The following is a 23073-nucleotide window of genomic DNA, read 5'->3' as shown; positions in this document are numbered from 1 at the left end:
GGATGGAGCATCTGCCCTATGAGGAGAGGAATGGCTGCGAGAGCTGGGCCTCTTTAGCCTGGGGAAGAGAAGACTGAGGAGGGATAAGTACGTGAAGGGAGGGTGTCAAGGGGATGGGGACAAASTCTTTTCAGTTGTCCCATGTGACAGGACAAGAGACAATGYGCAGAAATTGAAGCACAGGAAGTTCTGCCTGACTGTGAGGGGGAATTTCYTCMCTGTGAGAGTGACGGAGCACTGGCCCAGGTTGCCCACACAAGTTGTGGAGTCTCCTTCTCTGGAGATATTATTCAAGGCCCACCTGGACGCAACCATGTCTAAGATGCTCTAGGTGACCCTGTTTGAACAGGGGGGTTGGACTAGAYGATCTCCAGGGTCCSTTGCAACCTTATGGATTCTATGATTCTATTAGAAGTTTAGTGATACAAAGCATAATGATGATTACCACTTCTAACCTTGACTAGCAGACATGCAAGTGTTTGTGCCAAACGATGCCACTGTATGTCCCATAAACAGATATCAGAAATTTCAGTCTGCTGTGGCAGGTCTTCCTGGAGTAAGTGCTTTTGAATACTTTCATTATTATCGTCTCATAGTGATCTCTAAACATCTAAGCCCTCCTGAGCAAAAGGTGTAGTTTGAGAGCCACATACAGGATGGTGACTCACTCTGGTCCTGTCATGCTAAAGCTGTTTCTCTGAACAGATGAAGATGACCGCTCTTGTAAAAAGATGCTGGATATTTGATAATTCTTACCTTCACCAGAATTTCCTTTGCGTCCTTGTCAAGCCAGCGAGGGTAGAATGGGTTATCCATGCGGATAGACTGGAAAAGCTCCTCTTCATCTTGGCCATGGAAAGGAGATTGTCCAATAAGCATCTCATACAGGAGGACACCAAAGGACCACCAGTCAACGGAGGAGTTGTATTTCTGCCCCAGCAAAATCTGCCCAAAGAGAGGAGTGAGAGACGCAAAATGTCTGATGTGAGTATTTCCACTTCAGAAGGGTGGCCAGGCTGACCCTCCAACAGCTGCTTTGCAAGGAAAGTGATAGCAAAGGTGCTTTTCCCTGTCTGAAAGGTGAACCAGAGCAGAGCATCACTGTACTGGCTCTTGAGTCAACCTGCCCACAGCCAGTGGTGCAGATGTTGTGGTCCAGGGAGCTCCAAATCACAGCCCTACCTGGGTGCCAAAAGAGTCCTAAGGACTACAGATAACAGGCTGTATGTTTTGCTAGTTACTCTTAAGTAAACTTAAAAAAATCCTTGGCTACCAAAAAAGTGATGAAAGTCTTCTTTTGCCTGCTCTCTAAATTACACCACCAGATCAAATCAGGCTTGTGAATTCCACTGTTGAAAGAGAAGCCAGATGCCTAGGTAGCATCTGTGGACTGATTTAACTCAAAAAAGTTGTATTTCAAAACCCCAAGTTTGGCAGTGTGAGAGTGCATTAGGAGTGTCAGTCAGTGAAAATGTTGTGCTTCTCTTCTGCCCCAGAAAAAAAACCTGCCCAAGGAAAAAAAAGAGAAAACAACTGCTGATATGTTCTCTCAAGATAATCTCAAAAGCTGTTTTCCTCCCACTACCAAGCTGAGTTTCCATTGCATCCATATTATACCAGGCAAAATGCTTGTTTGTGTTGTAGGAAACAGAGGATACACCTAATTTTCATTTTTCCCTGACAGTAAATCCAGTGCTGAAGGTTTGGAACAGTTTGAACAAGCTAGCAGCTGCTTTACAATGTACCCTTGAGCTCTTTTCCAGGGTCATATATCATTATTCTGGATGCCCTGCTTGCTTGACTACTCTAAAATGTTCCCACTGAAGCTTTCTGTGCAACAAATGACAAGATCCAACAGAGCTGGAGCCATAATGAGATTCCTGAGTACTGGTAAGTATCTCAAGTTAAGGATTTAGGGAAATTTCTGTTCATTTTTTCATTTTTGTGCAACGTGATAAAAGAAATGGCAGCAAAAATGGCCAGACGGACTCCATCAATCCCTATCTGGACAAAATCTGCATTGTGCAACATCTACAATTTTGTTTTTGAGAGAATCTGATAGCATAGTCTTCTGTGATGGAGTGACTGGCTGGGGAGATGAGGGGAGAGCAGTGGACGTTGTGTACCTTGACTTCAGCAAGACTTTTGACACTGTCTCCCATAACATCCTCCTAGAGAAGATCAGGAAGTGTGTGTTAGACGAGTGGACAGTGAGGTGGATTGAGAACCAGCTGAAAGGCAGAGGTCATCATCAGTGTTGTTGGGTCCAGTTGGAGGCCTGTGGCTAGAGGAGTCCCCCAGGGCTCAGTACTGGGTCCCATCCTGTTCAACTTCTTCATCAAGGACCTGGATGATAGTCTCCTTCTCTGCAGATATTCAAGGCCCACCTGGTTGCAATCCTGTCTAACATACTCTAGGTGACACTGCTTGAGCAGGGAGGTTGGACTAGATGATCTCCAGAGGTCCCTTCCAACCTTACCAATTCTATGATTCTATGACGAAGGGACAGAGTGCCTCCTCAGCAAGTTTGCTGATGATACCAAGCTGGGAGGAGTGGCTGACACACCTGAGGGCTGTGCTGCCATTCAGAGAGACCTGGACAGGCTGGAGAGCTGGGTGGAGAGGAACCTCCTGAGGTTCAACAAGGGCAAGTGCAGGGTCCTGCACCTAGGGAAAACTAACCCTAGGCACCAGTACAAGGTGGGGGCTGACCTTGTGGAGAGCAGCTCTGCAGAGAAGAACCTGAGAGTGCTGGTACATGACAAGTTGACCATGAGGCAGCAATGTGCCCTTGTGGCCAGGAAGACCAATAGTCTCCTGGAGTGCATTAGGAAGAGTGTTGCCAGCAGGTTGAGGGAGGCCTCATTGTGTCCATTTCTGGGCTCCCCAGGACAAGAGAGACATGGAGCTGCTGRAGAGAGTCCAGCGTAGGGCTACAAAGATGATCAGAGGGCTGGAGCACCTGCCCTATGAGGAACGGCTGCGAGAGCTGGGCCTGTTTAGCCTGGGGAAGAGAAGACTGAGGGGGAATCTGATCAATGTGTGCAAGTGCCTGAAGGGAGGGTGTCAAGGGGACGGGGACAAACTTTTTTCAGTTGTCCCATGTGACAGGACAAGAGGCAATGGGCAGAAACTGAACTACAGGAAGTTCGACCTGAACGTGAGGGGGAATTTCTTCCCTGTGAGAGTGACGGAGCACTGGACCAGGCTGCCCAGAGAGGTTGTGGAGTCTCCTTCTCTGGAGATCTTCAAGGCCTGCCTGGATGCAACCCTGTCTACCATGCTCTAGGTGACACTGTTTGAGCAGGGGAGTTGGATTAGATGATCTCCAAAGGTCCCTTCCAACATTATCGATTCTATGATCTTGAGAAATCAACGTGGTCAAACTGCGTTTGCTTATAAGTAACATCCTCAGTGCTTCAAACATCTTTGTAAAAATGCAACCCTACTGCAATCCAAACCATAAGGTATTTCATTTCTAATCCTCTCTACTACTTCAGATGTGTTTTTGCTTCACACAGAACAAGACATCTGAGAATCCTGAAATGATAATTCAGTCCTCCTTGGTACCCCAATTCCTTATTCCAATAGGGCTCAATTTCGGCAGAACTGTGAAAGCCCACCATGCATTAGCCAGTATAATACACGATAAACTGCGTTCCAAGCAGCAAGACAGAACTTGAGCTTAATAATCACCATTTGTACTTTTACAAGCTATTCCCTAAGGTAAATGAGACTCTATAAATCACATTTAAGAGGAACAGAACAGGATGGGGCAAGGGAATAATTTCACTCCACTATCCATAGTAAAGAAAACTTTCTGCTATTGTAAACCATTTGATCACATGGAAGAAAATGAGTTTGTGGTTGAGAAGCTGAGAAGAGAATATGGGTCTGACAACTTTCCAGTGATATAGATATAATCAGTTAAATTCTTTTTTTTTTTTTTTTTTTTTTTTTTTTGCCTAGAGTAACTGAAACTTAGCTAAAAAACGTGGCTCCTCTCACGGGACCTTAGAAACATCTTTTATTCTTCAAGAAAGAGCATCATTTCTTCTTTGAAAACCACCTAAGCAATAAAACAGAGCAAAATTATCCCTCTTCTTTCATTTCCCTCTTTAGAGCTACAGATGCTGTGATCCAGCAGTGAGGTCTAGTGTGAACATCCTATGGGAACAATATAGCAAAGGTATGCATGACAGTTTCCAGGATTTGTGAGGCGAACAGTGAGGGTCCAACCTTCTGTAGACCTTCTGAAGACATATCTCTCGTTCAGGACAACAGGATGGAAGAAGAGTTCAAATATCAGAACTGATACGGAGAGTACTTGGAGATCAACCTCAGTCAATCTATTGGGTTGTGCCTTTTGGTGTCAGCTGGAAAGTGAAGGCTACAGCTGCATGTGACAGCTGGGCAGCATTGTGACCATCTCCCTGGTATTTTTCCCTTCTAAAAATGTAGTCCGATATCAACTTCTCAACCTTCCTTTTGGAGGGAGGGAGAGAAAGTTCATCTCATCTGCTTTTAGATATCTGCTATGGAAATACATCTTAACCATCATTAGATTCTTTTCTAGTAAAAGAAGAGAATTAGGCCAATGCAGTTAAACATCTGTCTGCTATAAAATAAAAATACCTATTTATCTCCTTCAGCTACCAAGGAACCTAGACCACAAGTTCATACCTACGTGTCTATATTGCAGATGTCTAAAGGCAAGTGTGACAGCTGCGATCTCTAGCGCCCTTATCAGAATTTTGGGGCTGGAGAAGTGAATAGTTAAACTTAAGCCATGATATTTGCTCTTGAGGCCATAGCCTGGTTGCAGCATGATCCCCTATGTTACAGTTACTGGGCATATATCAATAACAAACAATGGAGATGGTTTAATACCACTGAAAACACCTATCCAGATTAGTGCATATGAAACTGCTGAGAACTGAAGAATTATGATATAGAGATGTGATTTTTCACTCCTGGCTCTGAAGTACCATAGACATAGGTGAGTCATTTCTTGACTGTTTTGCTTCATACCTAGTCTGCATTGCTTGTAAATGCTTTAGGATTGTCACCTGGGCAAGTTGATCTTATATCTTATCACCTAAAACTTACATGTCTCTTCAGCTAGTTATCTAGGGTGTCTCTATAGTTAATGGAGGAAGAAGGGCCATATAAAGGGTAACTTAACCCACTTACACACCAAAGGTAGGATGGGATGACTTGTCTTCTGAAGATGCTTGTCTTCCTACAAGACTAAGGTTTCATCTGATGCTTCATTTTCAGATGGCTCACATTAGGTTAGAAGAATCCTCCTCTGGTATATGTGGCATTTAGCAAAATAAGACCTTAATCTCAGAAATCAAAATCCAAGCTGATGTAGAGCCTTCATGAATAGATCTGTCTCCAAAATGCCACAAGAGTAGGACAAAAGTTATTTTAATACACGGGGCAAAATATACAATATACTTCACAAAGAGGGTGAAAAAAACAGGAAATACTAACTCTCTTAACACATTTCCTCTGAGCTGCCTATAAACAAAGTCATCCCAACCTTTCCTTCTGAAAAGGCACATTGTTTTTATTAGGCCTTATTTTTAAAATGTCTAGAAAATGAAATGAAATTGACTGTTTATGGCAGTTCAGGGAAAAAATTATTAGTTTGTATTTCTCTGGAAAAAAAAAACTCCAGAAATTTCATTTCAGGTTAACTTTTCTTTTTTGTTAAATATATTTTATTTTAAATTAAAAAAAAATGCTTGTCTACTGACCCAAGTCCCCTTATTTGAATGGCTATAGCCAAAGTGCAGCACCTGTAACAAATTACAGCTGTACAGCAGCTGCACTGAAATACTGAAAAAAATTCCTGTGCTTCCGCATCTGGCATGAGAGATGATCCATAAACTCTAGCAGTGCTTTCAATTTGGAGGCAAAATGTCTTATAAGTACTCATTGAATCTCTAAAGTAAATGATGGTGCAGAAATAAAACATCAGAGCTACTTTAAGCTCTCTTCTATGTAGTAAAGTGGATTATCACTTGGCTTTGTTTTAAGATGAGAAGAAAAAGGTTTTTTTAATAAAAGAATATTGAAGTGGAATAAAAGACAGTTGCAGCTTGATTGCAGAACATACTTACATCTGCTTTTAAGCAACAGAAATTAAATGGATTGAAGAAAACTGCCCTACTGTCAGTAGTGGTGTAACCTAGACTGAATTAAACCCCTGGAGAGCAGTAAAAGATCAATGAATTGTAGTGGAGAGCAAAATAACAAAAGCTTTAAAAGCCATCTGGTAAGCACCAATATCCATCATGAAAACACTAAAATTGGGGAATGGAATCTTGAAAGGCAAATAAATAGATTTTGGAGTGATGTTCAACAAGATACAGAGAGGACTCTCAGGTTCTCCTCTGAGTTGAAAAATGTTTTCTTTGGCCCAGTTTGCCACCTAACTAGTCAAAGCCTATCCACAGCAAGATTTGTCAYTGCATTGTTTCCCTAGGGAAGGGAGTTTGTGTTTTTCTGGAGGGATCTAGTCCAAAATATCTACATGCACTAGAAAAAGAAAATGAGAACTAGCCCCTGTGCAGTAGATCATGGGAAGGGAAGAAGGGGAAGGGCGGGGGATCTCGCCAGGTACAAGATGCTGTTTGGTGTCTATGACTACCCCACTTTATTGCTTGGGGCACACACAGGTCAGGTTCAGCTTTTCTCCACCAAATACCAGCAGATATCAACTAGGGAAGAAGAACACCTGTTGGTATGTCTACCCTGTGTGGAGTTCTGGAGGCTATCTCCAAGCAAGCCCCTGTCTCAATTCCTTAYGCTATGCAAATACCCGAAGTCCTGAGGGCATAGTAGGACCTTAACCCAGACTGCAGAGATGCAGGTACCCCAGCATAGGGAAGAGCCCAGAGTTACCAGGTCCAGTCCTAGCTGTCCTGCAGATAGCAATACCCTTCCTCTGGTTGCTGAGGAAACAACGTAGACACGAAGGAGAGAACAAGCAGGGAGTGAACACCCTCCAACCATCTCAATCCCTTCTTCTTCTACAAGTAGCTATGGGTTAATTTTTTTTTATTTAGACATATCTTTAAACTTTTACGCAGTTTTAAGGCTATGCCTTTGATGGCAAAGCCTTTTCAAAGTACACAGTGCCCATTCAGCTCTCGGAGGACTTTTGTGATGGGTGATGCTGGCTGCATTTGCAGACAGACAAGAATATGTGTGAGTGAGAGGAAAGCCTGTGCTCAGTGGTTTCATTCCTATTCAAGCAYCAGGGCATATCCCAGAGGCAAGAGAAAGCTCTGTCTCAGACTTATCATGGGCCCTGCCTTTTTTCTCTATCTAAAAGGAGTTTACTCAATAAGGAGAGAGAATCAGCTCCAGGTGGGCATTTTGTCCCATGTTTCTCTATTTTCTACGTCAGGATGGGACAAGATGGCCCATCAGCTATAAAGGAGCCTGAACAGATAACTGAAATATGGAGGTCTACTAATAGCTAACTAAGTAACATGCTGTTTCTGTCTCTGAATTGCAAGACCTACCTTTTGGAGATGCTTCTTCCATGGCCCAAACTGGATTTCCCATAAGTATTTTGTTTCTTGGTTATGCCAAACATGACTTGCATCCAAGGGCCATGTGCACAACAAGCCAATTAGCCACACAAATGTGAAAAGCCAAATGTGAAAAGGTGGSCTCTGAAGCAGTCAAATTGAAATCCAGTTTCTAGCCTGGAACTACTCAAAGCAAGTTATTACACTTTCCACTCTCTACCACCACCGAACAACAGACATTTTTTCATGTCCTCTGTCTCAGCTGCAGTGGTTTACTGGCCTTCCCAGATCCTAAACCTACCTCAGGAGCAATATAGTCAGGAGTYCCACAGAAAGTGCTTGTCTTTGCATCTCCAAACATGTTCTCCTTACACATCCCGAAGTCAGCAATTTTGATGTGCCCCTCGTTGTCCARGAGGACATTGTCTAGCTTCAAATCTCTGTGAAGAAAGAAAAAGATAGAGAAAACTTCCTCCTTTTAAAATTTTACAGAGACACACAAGTTAGTTTAGCAGAGTACAGTCCTTAATTAGCTCTCTGCATCTGCGCAGAGCCTATGTGTTTTAGTTACAAAGGGAGGCTGCAAGAGTTGCTATCTGTTGGACTTCAATATCCCTCTCCCCCATTCCTCCTGTCTCAGCACAGTCTTGCTTGCTGGAGAAGACTTTGTCCAAGACACCTACTAAAAGCAATATCCTTCAGGATGTAGAATAGTGAAGCTAAAAATTGCCCTGTCCAGGCTGACGCTTCTGCTCTAACAAAGCCTGGAGAAGGGAGCAAGAAAGGACAGGATCGACTCTGCACCGGCTAATGCTCACTTTCTCATTCCCAGTGAGTCTCAGGATCACCTCTGAAGCTGCTTCTGGCTCTCCCAGTGTGAGTTTGACAATGGGAGAAGAGGAAAAGACCCACTAACTCTGTGTGGCTTGCAGCAGGTCAGAACAACCCTGGGCATTAACAGAACATCCCCTCCTGTGCTGTACTGTCTAAACCATGAGGATTTATTAAGTCCTTCACATATATCTGTCAAGTTGTTGTCAGAGGTTTCAGGCTCTGCTAGCTTCTGAGGAAAGTGAAGAGCCCAGAGAAAGAGAGAAAAAAAGAAATGTATAGAGAAGGAAACAAAAGTGAGCTGATGAATAATGGCCATTGACAGGGAATAGAGAGATCCTCATGTGCTAGAATGTCTGAAAGGAGAGAAAAGCAGAGAGAAAGAGGTAGGAAAAAAGGGAGGCTGGCATGGTTTCTGTGTTATATGGTTTATATCTTACTTAAACATTTTGCTTTTCACTAAATGACCCAGGGAGATGTTCGTATCAATTATGTTCCATCTCATGTGAGATATGGGAAGAATTTGGGTACCTGCGTCTCAGCGCACCCACGCTTCTGCACTGTCTAATCTGTGATATCAATCACTGTTTCTGCTCCCAAAGCACCTTGACATAACATTTGCTTGTGCCCACAACAGAGGAGATAATTGGTCTTTTCTAAGCTCCACTGATTCACAGCCAACACACATTTTCCACACCTTGGGCAAGAGTCCTAACCCTTATACAGCTACCCTTCTGGTAACAACTGATTTTGATATTCTTTTCCCCCTGAAGTGGCCTTGACCATTCCTCAGTGAAGATCGTTTCTAATGCACRATGCTCCTGAGATGACTGTTTACAGGAAAGATGGCTGTGTAGCCTCCTGGTATCCAAACCTTCCTAGCTCACTTTGGCTAGGTCCTGATCAGTGTGGGACTTCGTGGTGCTTCTACAAACTAAACTGCTGTCACAGGGCAATTGTTTCTTGCTGCTATATTATGGCCAAAGAAAAAGTGGGAGTCATCGATCAAACAGGACAGYAACAAAAAGAAACACAGAGGCGACCAAGATATTTTTTTCCAAGTGGCAGATACTCATGTTGCCACAGTTTCCAGCTGGAATGACTTATTCTAATTACACCATCAAGATCAATCTCTGGTTGCCAGCACTGCTTTTATTCATTTGGAATATTGAAGCAAAACAAACAAAAAACCCATCAGTCATTTTCATTATTTTGATGAGTCTCAAACTCATTGGCTCCAGGGATTGCACAAGTTTCTGCCAAAAACCCTGTGCTCATTCATTAAAATTTAAGCCAACATTCCTGAACGTGGGTGCATGAGGCAGAACAGCTGGACTCATGACTGCTACCGCATCACAAGGAATGCAGTTTTAAAACTGACTTCTGTTCACTTCCCTAAGTGTAAGTTAGTTGTGACTGAGTTACTGAGGGTTATGAGCTCTCAACTGATCTTGTGACCATTGTCTTCAGTGTAAAAAAGGGGAAAAAGTAGGACAGGTCAAATAATTTCTATCAAAAGTTGATATATCAAAGCAAAGCCACACTGACTCCTGGGAATGAGCTACTCTTTCCTATCACCRTGTTATCTAACATCCAGCTGCCCCATTTTAGCCCAAATTTCCCAGAAAAGGCAATGGCTCCAGATTCCCATAATCTCTCTCCTACTGGAGGCCCCAATAGGGCCTATTGATGGGAGACATACTCTGACCCAGACTGTTGCATGGCAGCACCTTGAAACCAAATCTGAACTCCTAYACACCACTGATGTTTCAAATAAAAACGTCAGTTATAACCAAAARGTAATGTTAACAGTCCTGTCAAGAATTCAAAATATCTTATAGATATTTTAAACAACTTTCCTAAGAACTCTGAGTAAAAATAACAGACATGGTTAAGTGATCTGGGCACTTCCAAAAATGTTTCCCTTCAGTCATCCAGAATGATGATTAGAGCCAGAGACTCCCTGAGACCTCAGAGATCATCTTAGCTTAATGCTATTGATATTGATCTCATGTTTATGCAATCACCATCATTGGTCAATAAAGACCATAAACTGTTCCCACATGAGCACTAATAATGACTAATAAGGAGAGTTCATATGAATCAAAGCTTGAGTTTTAATGGGAGAGTAGATTGTAAACAAGCAATTCACTCCTAGTATTTGTTCTAATGTTCATCCGACGTGATAAACATTGAAATAACCTGATTTTGGTTTCAGCAAACACTGTTGCTTTAGTGAGCTTTTTCATTTGCTTGTGACAATCTATTTGCTTCCTGATTTTACAGTAGGTTGTAATGTAGTAACTAACTTTCCCAAGAAGATGAGTTGGACTAGAGTTCCCCAGAAACTCAGTTACTACTTTCATGCACGGGAAAGCCTGATATCTGCAGCCCCCTCCACTCCCATCTTGTCTCTGTCCTTTTACACAGGTTATGAATCACAATCCTTGCGCATTAGATTAAAGCACCCATGCATAGCGYTGAATCTCCTAGGGAAGTCAAGTGGAAGTTTTGAATGCGCAATTTTACAATAGGGGATTTTTCCTCTGCAGGGTTTGAGAGACTGAGGCTTTCTGGGCTACGTTCAYGCCAGGAACTTCAGGAGAGGAATCCTCTCTTCGAGCGTAGCTGCCTACAGCGTCTGACCGAGGCCCCGTTGACTCTCTTTAGCGCTGGTAGAAACAGGCACTTCTCAGACACAAGTTGACTCATCCTAAAGCAGGTTTGATGAACTGTTGCCTAAAAAAAAGCCCATTTCTCTGCTTACTACAGAGAGAGCTTGGTGTGACTAGCTCAGATTCCTGATGTTAGATGAAATGAATCCCACCCCAAGGGTTAACCAGAATTTGGAACCCTCCTGACAGATCTGCACACAGAAGACCTGTAAGTAACCCCCAAATTAATATATATTGCTGTGCTTTCTTGCTACTGTTACTTGAATTGAGTTTGTCACCACTGTTGCAGAGTATCTAGCACAGCAGACATACTGAATTTGTCATGTCTACCTTGACCTTATATACCTTCAYGCATGGAAAGCTTAAATTGGGTGCCTGTGCTGACTGTTATACGAATGACTCAGTGTAAATGCCCCAGTATTAGAGAGACTGCTTTAATGTCAACAGAAAGAGGACTGAATTCTTAAGAAGGGCTAAAAACTGCTTTTTTTTTCCATACTAGCTCTTCAAAATAAAACAGCTAGACATTATAAAAACGAAATCTGCCCAGAACCGCAATACCAATAAGTACTCCCAAGAAGCAATCTGTCAAGTACAATCAATACTTTCAGGGAAATCAGAAAAGGTTTGGCATATTAGACACTGAAGAGTAAAACTACCTGTATATTATCCCTTTGGAATGGAGGAACTGCAGTCCACATATGATTTCAGCAGCATAAAACCTGAATGCAGAAAGCACAAGTTAGAACAGATGCTTCACAACATGCCTTCACAACCAGGCTCCAAAATACAGAAATTAACAGCATTCCTGAGGAGATGAAGGAGCTGGGACAACATTTGCCAAATCTGGCCATTGATTCAGGAGCCAAAATCTCATCAAGTCTCTAGAAGGCTTGTAGTAGCTGGATTTTACTGATCCATCAGGTAACTGATGGATGATGTGAGACTTTTGAAAGCACGCAACACACTTAGCAGCCTAACTTCCACTGAAACCACCCTGGGAAATGATTGGGACTCAGAAGCTACTCATCTTCAGAGCTTTGAAAAACTGTACTATGTGACTAGCTGTGTTTTCAGATATGTAACTGTCTCTGAGGATATAACTGTAAGTGTCCAAAGACGTCCCCAGAGCAGCTCTGAGGCAAAACACTCCACCTCTTAACTGTCTACTTTAGAAGATGTTGTCCATGGAAGGCAGAATTATGGTGTCTGTGCCTCTCACTTACTTATGTATTTAGTGTAAACTAACAATTTACAGCAATGCACCAGACTGCAAATTGCAGTTAATGCCTCAGACATCAAAAGAGCAGCTGTGATTTGTCACATGCAGCAGGTGCTGCATGAAACATTGAGTAGTCCTGGCCATGGACGCACAGGAGGGCAGTTGGGGTTGGGGACCTCCTTGGCTTGTAAGACAGCTCTCTTCAGTTCCCCTATTTATAACTTGCTTTTGCAATTTTACCCAAGACGTGAATGAGCTGCTAGACRTTTGGTGGTCTTTCTGTGGAATCCTTTTGAGCTTTCGATCTGTGTTTTCAACACATTTCTTTTATCCCAAGGGATAAAAACRTGTTCTGCTGTAGAGAACTGGTGTACGGCTGAAGCATCATGAAATGATGAAAGTGCTCTGTCCAGAAGTGAAGGTAACCACAGGATCATATCCCCCCCCYAGCACTGTAAAGTCTGCTCCCCTAGTCTTCAAAGCACTGGCCAGGGGGCTTAATCYTAAACATGCAAATGCTTAAAAAATAATCTTCACATTAAACACTGATTTAAATGAAGGGGTTTAGTTTTAATTATTAAATAAAAATTAATTCCTATACTGGTTTAAATATTGACTTTCAAAATACCTTTTACTCACAGAAGGATTTTTTAAAAAAACCTTTAATTTATTCTAATTCCTCTATTTATTTTAATCACAGCTAAATAAATTTTTAATTCTCTGTTGGTGTATTAATTTTTTAATTTAAATTTACTTTTTGTACTTCTGATAGGTTTTATCTCTTTTTATTTTTTTCCTCAAAGCTCAAAGGGAAAAAAAGGTGTGCCTTCCATTATTTCCAACAAACAATAGCTTTGCTSGTCACTGGACTGGGAACCTCGGTTTGAACAGGGCCTGCAGCTTGGCTGRGGGCTATCCAGAGTTGTAAAGTAAAAGACGTGTGGTTCCAGAGAAGGCTGAGAATGCACCTGTGGGATTYCTTTTATGGTAATAAAGCCGAGGTGGAGGATGGGTGCATGATGTCATTTCTGAGACCTGCGCTTCTGGATCGAGTGAAAACTCAACCAGTACAACCACGGAGCAACCCTAGGTGAATTACCTAAACGTAATTCACAGCAGACATCTACAGGTTGCTTCAACCTCATCCATGGGTCACCTAATCAGTCATTCCCAAGGCTTTTTACAGTCACTGGAGACAGCCCCTCTGGAGCTTCTCTTTGACAGGCCACACTTCTGCCAGCAGACAGTGCAGTCCCAGAAAGGGGACTGATCCAGCAAAGGGGACTGCCCAAGGAACAACTTCTACCAACTGGTCTCTTGGCTCTGAAAAAATCTTCAGGGGGCTATTCTGTACCTAGAGCAAAATCAGGGAGCCACAAGCTGGAAGGGAAGCTGTAGTTTGTAGGCTAAAGGATGAGACCGCAGACAGATGTAAGGCTGTTGAGGGTGGAGTAGCATCTGTAAAACTTCCAGACAGATATAGCTTCTCTGGTTGACCCAGAACGCAAGGCAAGGTCACATCTGCCTGAAATCAGCTGTGTGGATGTACTCTAAAAAGCCATCTCTGGGAGGGGAAAGAGGACAGAGAGAGGAAGTGGCTTGCTTCAAGCCCATGCTTTGGCTGGGATGATGACCTCCTGTGCTCCTGTTTTAATCTGTTTGGAGGCTTCTGGCCTAGAGAGTGGTTCTGCTTTCACATCCACATCCAGTGTAAGGCACAACCATTATCCCCACTTTGGGTTCCCGCTCACATGCTCTGTGCCCCCCACAGATGGGGCAAGGAACAAAGAAATGAAGTGATTCACCCAAGGCTACCCCCACAGGACAGTGGCAAAAGGGAATAATAATACTAAGAGGTCTGGTGTCCTCGGCTGCCCCCATTGCTTCTATCATGCATACGACTTACAAGCAAAAAGGCAATAATAATATCTTACGTTGCTCTGGGAAGGTCGAACTTATGACAACTCTGGATATGGAACATGAGGTCTCCTCCATTGAGGTATTCCATCACAAAAAAGAGGTTTTCCTGAAAAAAGATGACGACAATTAGAGGTGGGGAAGGAAGAGAAAAAAATTGCAAAGAAAAAGTAAATCAGTCAGGAAGAGGAAGGAAAAGATTACAACTAGAGGTTTGGAAAGAAAGCAGTTTTTTCCCGATTTCTATTTTTGTTCTTTGTTCTCTAACCTCATATTTCCACATACTGCTTTGATTTATGTAATGAGYATTAGTAAATGCTATGAATCCAGGTGCTGGTGCCATTGCTTTTTACCAGCAGAGCTCAAGATGCACTGGAAGGGGATTCTACAGTGCCTTTGCAGCAGAAACACAGATCAACAAGCTTCCCAAGCGGAAGAAGTGGAGGAAAATCCCAGTTCTCCTGGGTCACATCCAGTGGATGGATCTCAGCCAGGTGGTACCTACTTTCCTGAATGTCTTTATGGACACCTCTGGGTCCGACCTTTTGAGTTGCCACTTAGCCGGATGCAGTAAACTGTTTTAGAATGTGCTTGATTTGAAGCCTAGGAGCTGCTCTATTAAATGAAGCAGAACTGAACTTGCTAGGGAGAAGATTCATGAACTACTCATGTTTCTGGATGTCCATTCAGCACTTATGTAAGAGAAGACTGAAAAAAGATACAGTCCTTGTTCTCAACTGCAYGTAACCATTAGTTGTTCTACCAGAGCCATGGAAAACTCTTCTCCTGGTACACAAAAAGGGGTGGAGGGATCTCTCTGCACTCAATAAGGAGAACAGATCACCAAAGTTCCCATTCCAATCCTTGCTGCACTTCACGTTGATCCCCTTGCTGCTTTGCCAGCCCTAACTTCACCAGTCAGACCCACACTAAAGCTGAAGATCTTCAGAGTATCCTAAAGTTTATGAATATCTTCCCTTTGTTAGCTATTTCTCATCACATTTTTTTCTAGGAAAGACTTATTTTCCCTCATAGTTTTAACACTCTAAGGAAGATTTTATCCAGAAGATCTAATGCACRCATCTCTGGCAGTAGTCCAAGAGYGGGCTATTAAAAAAAAAGTGTTTRTTTTTTTTCAAATAACAGCTGTCTGCTCTAATTTGTGCAATTTCTTTAGCCAGATCCTTTTAATTACAGTACTCTTACTAAACTAAAGTTTGGCTGGAAACCACATCTGTCATCTGACAAGCRCAAAGCCAGATCTGGCATCCCAGGGAAAGAATACAAATTTTACCAATAAACCAAATGGGTGTTTTTTCAGTTTGACTGTCTCGCGTCTGTAGAGATCTATGCACATGAATCAGTTTAAGCAAGTAAGAAGGCACTTGGGCACTTTAGCATACACTTGCACAAATCTTGGAAGAAATRTGAGCTCAGGATCCAGTTTAGGAAAGCACTTAAGCAGATGCTTGTTAAAGCACACTGTGAGATGACACAGTTTAGCTAACAACAGACCATGAGAAACTACTGGAGCATGAGATACTGCTGAACATGGCAAGTAACAGTGTGATACAACGGCAAAAGTTACAGACAATGTTTTGAGGAACAGCTGAGTTTCTCAGATGGCTAAGGTGGAGTTATGTGACGGACGGGTAAGCTTCACAGACAGCTGAGGGGAAAATTGGGAACCTTATAGGCAGTGCAATGATATAAGACAACGGCASCTGGTAACCATACCAGTAAATACCATGCAAGGCCAAGATGATTTAGGTAGTGGTATCAGAAGTACCAAAATTGTGTTCAGACATAGCAAAATAGGGCCAATGGGTTGTTTAACTGGGAAGAGAAAAGGGTGGAGAAAGGGAGGGGTCAAGGTGAATAGGAGGCGAACGAGCATGGGAAAATGGAGAGGACAGTGCAAAAGAGGCTGGTCACATGTAAGCAGATTGGCAGTCAGTATGCTTGTCTGAGCCAGCCCCTGCCTAATCACCAGTCGTGTGTGAACATCTACATCTTTGGGATACATCCTTGGCCTTGCTGCTGGCAGGACCTGTAAGTGGGAACAGCRGTGGCTGCATCTATCGGACTGGAACAGGAGAAACCTCCTGGGTCTTCAAGTGCAGCAGATTCAGATTTAGTAGGCTGGGAAAGAGAAAACTCCTGGATTCCCCAGGAATTCCACAGAATTCGGCTACACCTTACCACTCATCTCTAAGCATAAACTGAAGTCCCAGTTTATTCARCAGAAGATGCAATCATACTCTGCTTGCTCATGGATTTGAGTAACAACCTAATGCAGCTATACAATTGAATTGAAAGCTCTGAGAGTATCTTTCTGCTACCCTGGGAAAGAAATAGTTGAAACCTCTCAGACACTTCTGCATCCAAAGAAATCATACATATATATATATATATATATATATGAGCTTAGTCTCTGAACTATCTAAAGATATGAAGCTGAAGACCACAAGCCTGACTCAGGCATGATTTCTACTGAAGTTCTTGGTCTACCAGGTGCTACTGAGTGGTACATAAATGCCTTTGAAAAGAAAGACAGCATCACTGAGTTTTTTGCTCTGAAATTGGAAGTTCCCCTTGTTTTTTATAAATGTCAATTGTCTGGCATTGTCCAAGGAGATAATTTGCCCAAAGTCAGTCCTAAGCAGGTGATTACAAGTAGCAAGATGTAATCAAGCAGTGGAAACTGCAACCAATTATTGGAGACAACTTCCTGAGCCCAGTATCTATGGCACTATAGAATATCTTCAAAAGGGAAGCAGTAAAACCTATGCTTGAAACTACTGAAAATTCAACAGCATGCTAGAGGTTAAAGGGTTAGAATGGCACGGAGGACGTGTTCTCAGACAGGCTCTGACCTACGCTTCCTCTTGTCCTGGGAAATTTATCTGATGTCTTCTTTTTAAGTGTCTGATGCTGCAAGGMTCTGAAGTCTGTCAGCTTCTAGAGCAGACAGGAGTGGGTAGAGTGCGTATTTTAACCAAGAAGTGGTGGTAGGAATGGCACCACATGCAGATACGGCATAATAACGATAGCATGCTCTTAACTCTGTGTTGGCCACAAGTCAGAGTTACTAAGCAAAACAACACGAACGCCTCAGTGATGGCATCTAYACAGCTTTGAAAGAGGCTTTCAAAGAGCCTCCCACCTTCCTCTTACACATTCATCTTGCAAACCAACCACGGTCAGCTTGTAGACCCTTTGCCATGAGAGTCTCCTCGGGTAGCAAGCATCCAAGCCAAACTTCTGGTCATAGTTCCAGACTCATATGACAGAAGACAAGCACACCTGGTCTTAAGATAGAGTTTGGGGCCATCCTTTATGAACTCTACAGAGTTCAAGGAGGACTGGAAAGGCAACTACTACACTCTGCCTTGGGAACTGCCCCAGGACAGATGACACTGTCTCAGGAACATCAGTATTGGATGCCATCCTCATCGCAGCAGAGGGAACAGGACTAACCCTGTTGTGGGAGGWCTAAGTGCTGTTCCTACAGCAGACAGAATGGTGCTGCACAACACAAAGGCACACGCAGGAGTGCATCCAGCATGCAAAATAACACGGTGCCCTGACTGGCTCAGTGCCCATGCTGAGCAAATATCCTCTCTGCTGAGCCAATATCCTCTCTGCTGAGCCATGTGCTCTCTCTGCCTCTCTAGGACATGGCAGGGAAAGAGTTAAACCAACTTGCTTCTGTTCTGCATGCGACTGCTGTGAGAATGAATAGTCACCATCAGGGATGCTTTTGACTTTATAAACAATTAGTATAAAGCAAGAAGCATTTAAATTGGTCTTTTGAAGGTACATCCTAAAACAGGCTCTTAAAATCCTCAGACCAGCTGGAAGCCCTCCAGAGTACTTTTCTGTGGAAATTTTAAGGTTTTGTTTTCTATGCATTTGAAAGCATTTGCCTACATACAAATACACAATTTAACATCATTTACCAGAGAGCAAAATTCTCCTTCCCAGGGCTTCTGAGACATGAATATTGGAATAATTAATGCCGCAGGACTGTGTAGCATTACCCTGATTAGAGCAGTTATCCTAGCAAATGGCTCCATGTGGAGGAGGCTCCTCAGTCCAGACAAAGCGACTGAACTCCACTGCAATTCTGTTGAATTAGGTTGGTCCTTGCTAAAAGAAAGGTTTGACATTATGCAGTTCCCATTGTTGATTCCTGTCTCTCACTTTCCCACAGCTAAACTCAGCTCTCGTGTGGCTGCAATGCAGCACGATGGTCTTTTTACTGCCCTGGGACTTCCCTCGTGGTGTGACCTGGGCTCCCATCTGGGCACAGTGCAGGGAGATGTGGAGAACAGAAGAGGCTGTGATGCTACACTGCAAGAAAGAAGGCTTTGCCTGCACCTGAAGGCTAAGGGTCTGGGGTTTAATAGGTGGGTCCAAACTGCCTATTGGTAATAGTCTCCAGCCCATGCTACCGTTGAACTCTGCCTGAGCAGTAGACTGTGTGCTATCACAGGCTAAAATCATGCCAAGGAGCATGCTAACAATTCAACAGTCTGGATGTTCATCCAGACATCAGGACAGATGGTAACTAACAGCCTCCCAGCCCTTCTCCTCACCACCAGTGAATGTCGCAATGCACTGTCGCAATCCCATCCACTGGGAAGGGAAGTAATGCACACATGCTGCACTGCATCTGCCCCCACGAGGGACAGCTAACGCAGTAGCTGCTGCACACCTCCTAGCAGGTGACCATAGGAGGTATTGACAATGCTATTTGCATCATCTGGGGACTAGCAAAGCCAATTTCTTACCGATTAAAGCAACAAAAGATTGAATTTTTTTCTTCGCTCTAAAAAACCTTTTTTTCCCCCTTGTGTAATATCAACCTATCTGCTGGAGATGGCAGCATTTCTTACAGCTGCCAGCCAACGCAGTCCAGTCCCTGATCTTGCGATCTCTTTTTCATTCTAACCTTCACACTTTCAGCATCTTTGACTGCATATTTAACCACCAATTTGGGATGCTTAGCTTTGTGGGCCCATCTACTTTGTGTAAAGCATATGAATAAATATATATCTGTATGTAGGTGCACATATATATATACACACACATATCTGTGCGTGTATATACATATATATATAAGTATACATGCATAATATACRTATATATACCAAAGTGCTGACATGGCTGACAATCACTCTCACTTGAATTTTGGTCCCCTAGGACCTCTTCTTGCAGCTCAGAGCTGGCAGAGCATATCACTTGCAGTGGTAAAGTTGGGCCTTGCAGGCTGAACTACTATCATCCCTGTTCTGCAAGATAAAGTGGGTTCCCCTGTTAGTATTGAGGGGAATCTTGGTAAGAGACTAATTTTCCTAAGGCTGGATAAAAAAGCTCTGAAAATTATGGGATGGAAAAAAGAAATCCTCAAACCTAAAACTAAATAAAAAGTAGTCAAATTCATGAAACCTAATCAAATTATCACCGGAAAAATGGGGTAAAAAAAGTAACTTTTTTACCTCAAAAAGCTGATCTTTTGGGGGAGATAAATATCTAGGCAGCTACCCTGCAGCCTTTTAGAAATCCCACTCTAAGTTGAATAAATTTTGGGCTGATTTTCCTCAGAGCTGGGCAATGGGTAGRTAATGCAAATACGTGTATTTTAATAAGTCCTCGAAGGCAATTGTCTGTCACCTTAAAAACCCCTGTTTTGAGCTGGCCCCTTCTTTTCCTTGCCAGGACACTCCACGTRCTCACACCATATGGGCTGACACCACTCCACAAGCGCCTTTTAAAGGCTTTATATTTTTCATGTTATAACCACAGCTGCTCACAAGTTCTCTGACAGAACCTTGTTGATATCTCAAAGCTCTGCTGAGATGCCACTGCTTCTGCTGAACTGTGTTGAAATACGGGCCAGCACCRAATGAGACCTTGCCAGTCTTCCTGCCTGCTGGTTGCCATGAGGAAGTCAAGCCTCTCAATGCCCTACAGCTTCCCATTTCTCCCCAGCTTTCCTTTCATATCAGCTCAAACTTGGCCCACAAGTCCTGAATCAGAGGTTTCCAAGATGACTTGCCTCCAACAATAGACCAGGAGGATGAAGATCTAGAAACCTGGAAGCTTCAAGGCCTTATCACCTCCTGTGCTGTTGAATGACAAGGTCTAGGACAGTTTGTRCAAAGGATAAAAACGCTCTGCATTGCCCTGTACTCTCTCATTTAGCATCCCTGCTTAGTGAACACAAAAAATAGGACACCAGCTAGCAGGATATTTGGGTTGGCCTCACAGGACACCTCCAGGTTGCCAGTTCAAGATTTCACTGTGTTTCAGTGGTTTAATGCAGTTACAGGTCAAGGCTTGTAATTCCACCTCCTTACAGGAGGACTTCTCCTGCAATGAATCTGCATTTCCACGGTCATGGTGTGGTTAAAAGGCTTGGAGAGAGCACGCCAGCCTCAGCCAGGGCTCCCTGGAGGACCTTCAGCACAGCTGCAGAGAGCTGAACACCAAACGGGCGTGCAACACGCACAGGCTAAACTGACACGCAGCGATTCAGGTGAAATAATTCAGCTCTGTTCCTCTAATGGCAAGACRGAGATATGAGAAAACTGAAATAGCTCCTGGAAAATTTTGCAGGAATTGCAATTTCCCCCTGAGGAGATATTTTGATGAGAAATTCCCCTGAAAATACTTATGGAAAACACTTCAGAGGATTAGGGTGTAAGAATTTTTAAATTAAGATCACGGTCCAATTTACAATTCTTTTCTCCCTTCTGCCAATGTAAGAGATTTTAAAGTCAATACAAAGCACATTAAAACAACAGAGCATAGGAAAATGGCTCACCACCAGCACTTTGAAAAGATATAATATGCTAGTATAGCAGAAACAAAATGTTTCTATAATACTTGCTTTTAAATTACAATAAAGATTACTTTYGTTCCAGGTTAAGACAGTCTTCTGTGTTATTTTGTGCTAAAAACTAAAAAGCCTAAGGACTTAATTTGCATTTAGGTAAAGGGTGTGAATAAGAACCTGGTCAATGAAGTAAGCAAACAGTTAGAATCAAAAGTGACTTTCAGAAAGGAAAAGCCTACTTTTATCACAGAAAATCAGTGAAATACAAAAAGAAAAATAAAATATAAGCACTCAAAAACTAATCACTCCGGGCAACACTAATATTGGGATTTCACAGAATTATAAACATGTTTTTCATTTTTTTTTTAACACTACAGTGACCCTTTATATCTAATAAAACAGAATAGGGTTTTGTGGTTGTTTTTAAAACTCACACCATATAATTGTGTCAGCAGAGTATCTAGATGCAAAGATCATGCAGTAAAATAAAACAGCTTCAAAACCAGATTTGCAAAAGAAAACTCATACATTTGAATTTATTCTAATCTAGCAAAACATGACAAGTGTTCTGAGTTTCAAAAGTACCAATCACTCAGCCTCCGCAGGAATAAAAGGRAGCATTAGGTGCCAGGCGTCTACGAAAACCTGTCTGAGGGCTGTCAAGCCTTATACATTCGAGCATTTGTTGATTATCTGGGTTGAGGCCAGGGAGAAATTCAACCCACAGCTTACAGCACTGTCAGCACATTATGTGACTTTTCTCTCTGGAGATATGGGGAACTGCTTAGGTTCTTGTTTCAGTGTAAGAATATTCCTGCTTCTGCTGTCCTTTACAGAGGTACTCCATCCCTGAAGCAGCTCAGAAACTTTGCAAGCCAAAGCATCGGGGGTACCAGAAAGGCACTGACATATATTTCTGTTTGAAAGTACTTACTTGTCCAGTAAAAGCAACAACAAAAAAAAATCCCCAAAACAGAAAAAGCCCCACCAACCCACCTACTTTTACAATATTAAAGCACAGAGAGGGACTGGTTTCTAGAATGATTATTCCAAAGATATTACGATTGAATCATGCTCTACTGAGCAGTGAAAGACTGCCCATGGCTTGTCAAAGCTCTCCTGCTCTGCACAGCTTTCATGGATTGAGTGATCACTGCCTGCCTTGCAAGGGTCAGAGGAGAAATCGTAAGCTAGAAATCAATCACAAGCCAGAGCATCTCTGGCCTGGATAGACACACTTCAGATTCTGTATTTGTGAACTTGAGGGCAAAACTGAGTGACCAAATAACTTTAATGTGACAACACTGACTTGGGAGGAATCATAAAATCACAGAATCAGTAAGGTTGGAAGGGACCTCTGGAGATCATCTAGTCCAACCCTCAGCATAGCCCATACGGGSATTGAACCCGYGACCTTGGCATTCGCAGCATCATGCTCTAACCAACTGAGCTGAGATGGATGGAGATTTTTTTCTGTATAACAAGAGGACAATATCTTGACATTGCCCAGAAGACAAAGTAGGAAAAGATCCCTTAGACGTTTTAGTCTGGCATCCGTGAATTTTTCAGATACTCACTCCTGTTCCAGCCTGCAGGGTTTCCTTGCCTCAGCCACAGCTGGGAGCACAGTCTCCCCAAAACGGTCAGTAAATCGCATCTGGCTCACAAMATGACTTCATTTCATCTGTCACCTTTTCTGCTGCGGTCTCAGGAGGGAAGCAGACATTTGTATGCATGCACAGCCTGAAACCAGAGCTGTAGACTGCCACTGCTGCATATATGCTGCCTGGCAAAATCCCAAACTCGACCTCCAGCTTCCAGATCAAGGCTGGACCAGCCTGGACCACAGCATGTTCCTGCATGCAAGGGTTGTGCACCAGCTGCTGGCACCAGCCAACTTCTGCTTGGGCATCTGGAGTTACACTCAACACAATCAGCTCTCCCTGGAGTMCAAGCCACCTCACAGAGCTGTGACTGCTACAAACATATTGTCTTTTTAAATAAAGTCTTGATTCTTTGCTTTTGAAGTCAAGT

The 23073-nt window shown here is 42.9% G+C and overlaps 1 protein-coding gene across 1 annotated transcript in view; it reads right to left on the bottom strand.

Moving 5' to 3' along the window:
• Window positions 1-23073, bottom strand: part of PRKCQ (protein kinase C theta) — a 51721-nt gene that overhangs the window by 7338 nt on the left and 21310 nt on the right. Inside the window, exons 13-16 of the mRNA XM_085299578.1 lie at window positions 14213-14304; window positions 11716-11778; window positions 7852-7990; window positions 757-945 (exon numbers count right to left, since the gene is read on the bottom strand). Of these exons, the coding sequence (XP_085155704.1) occupies window positions 757-945; window positions 7852-7990; window positions 11716-11778; window positions 14213-14304 (483 nt within the window). The remainder of the gene's footprint in view (window positions 1-756; window positions 946-7851; window positions 7991-11715; window positions 11779-14212; window positions 14305-23073) is intronic.

This window comes from Rhea americana, unplaced genomic scaffold (genome assembly GCF_003343005.1).
Source record: "Rhea americana isolate MKP2758 unplaced genomic scaffold, rheAme1 scaffold_1, whole genome shotgun sequence".
Lineage (NCBI taxonomy): Eukaryota > Metazoa > Chordata > Aves > Rheiformes > Rheidae > Rhea > Rhea americana.
This window is presented reverse-complemented; position numbering and strand designations above follow the sequence as displayed.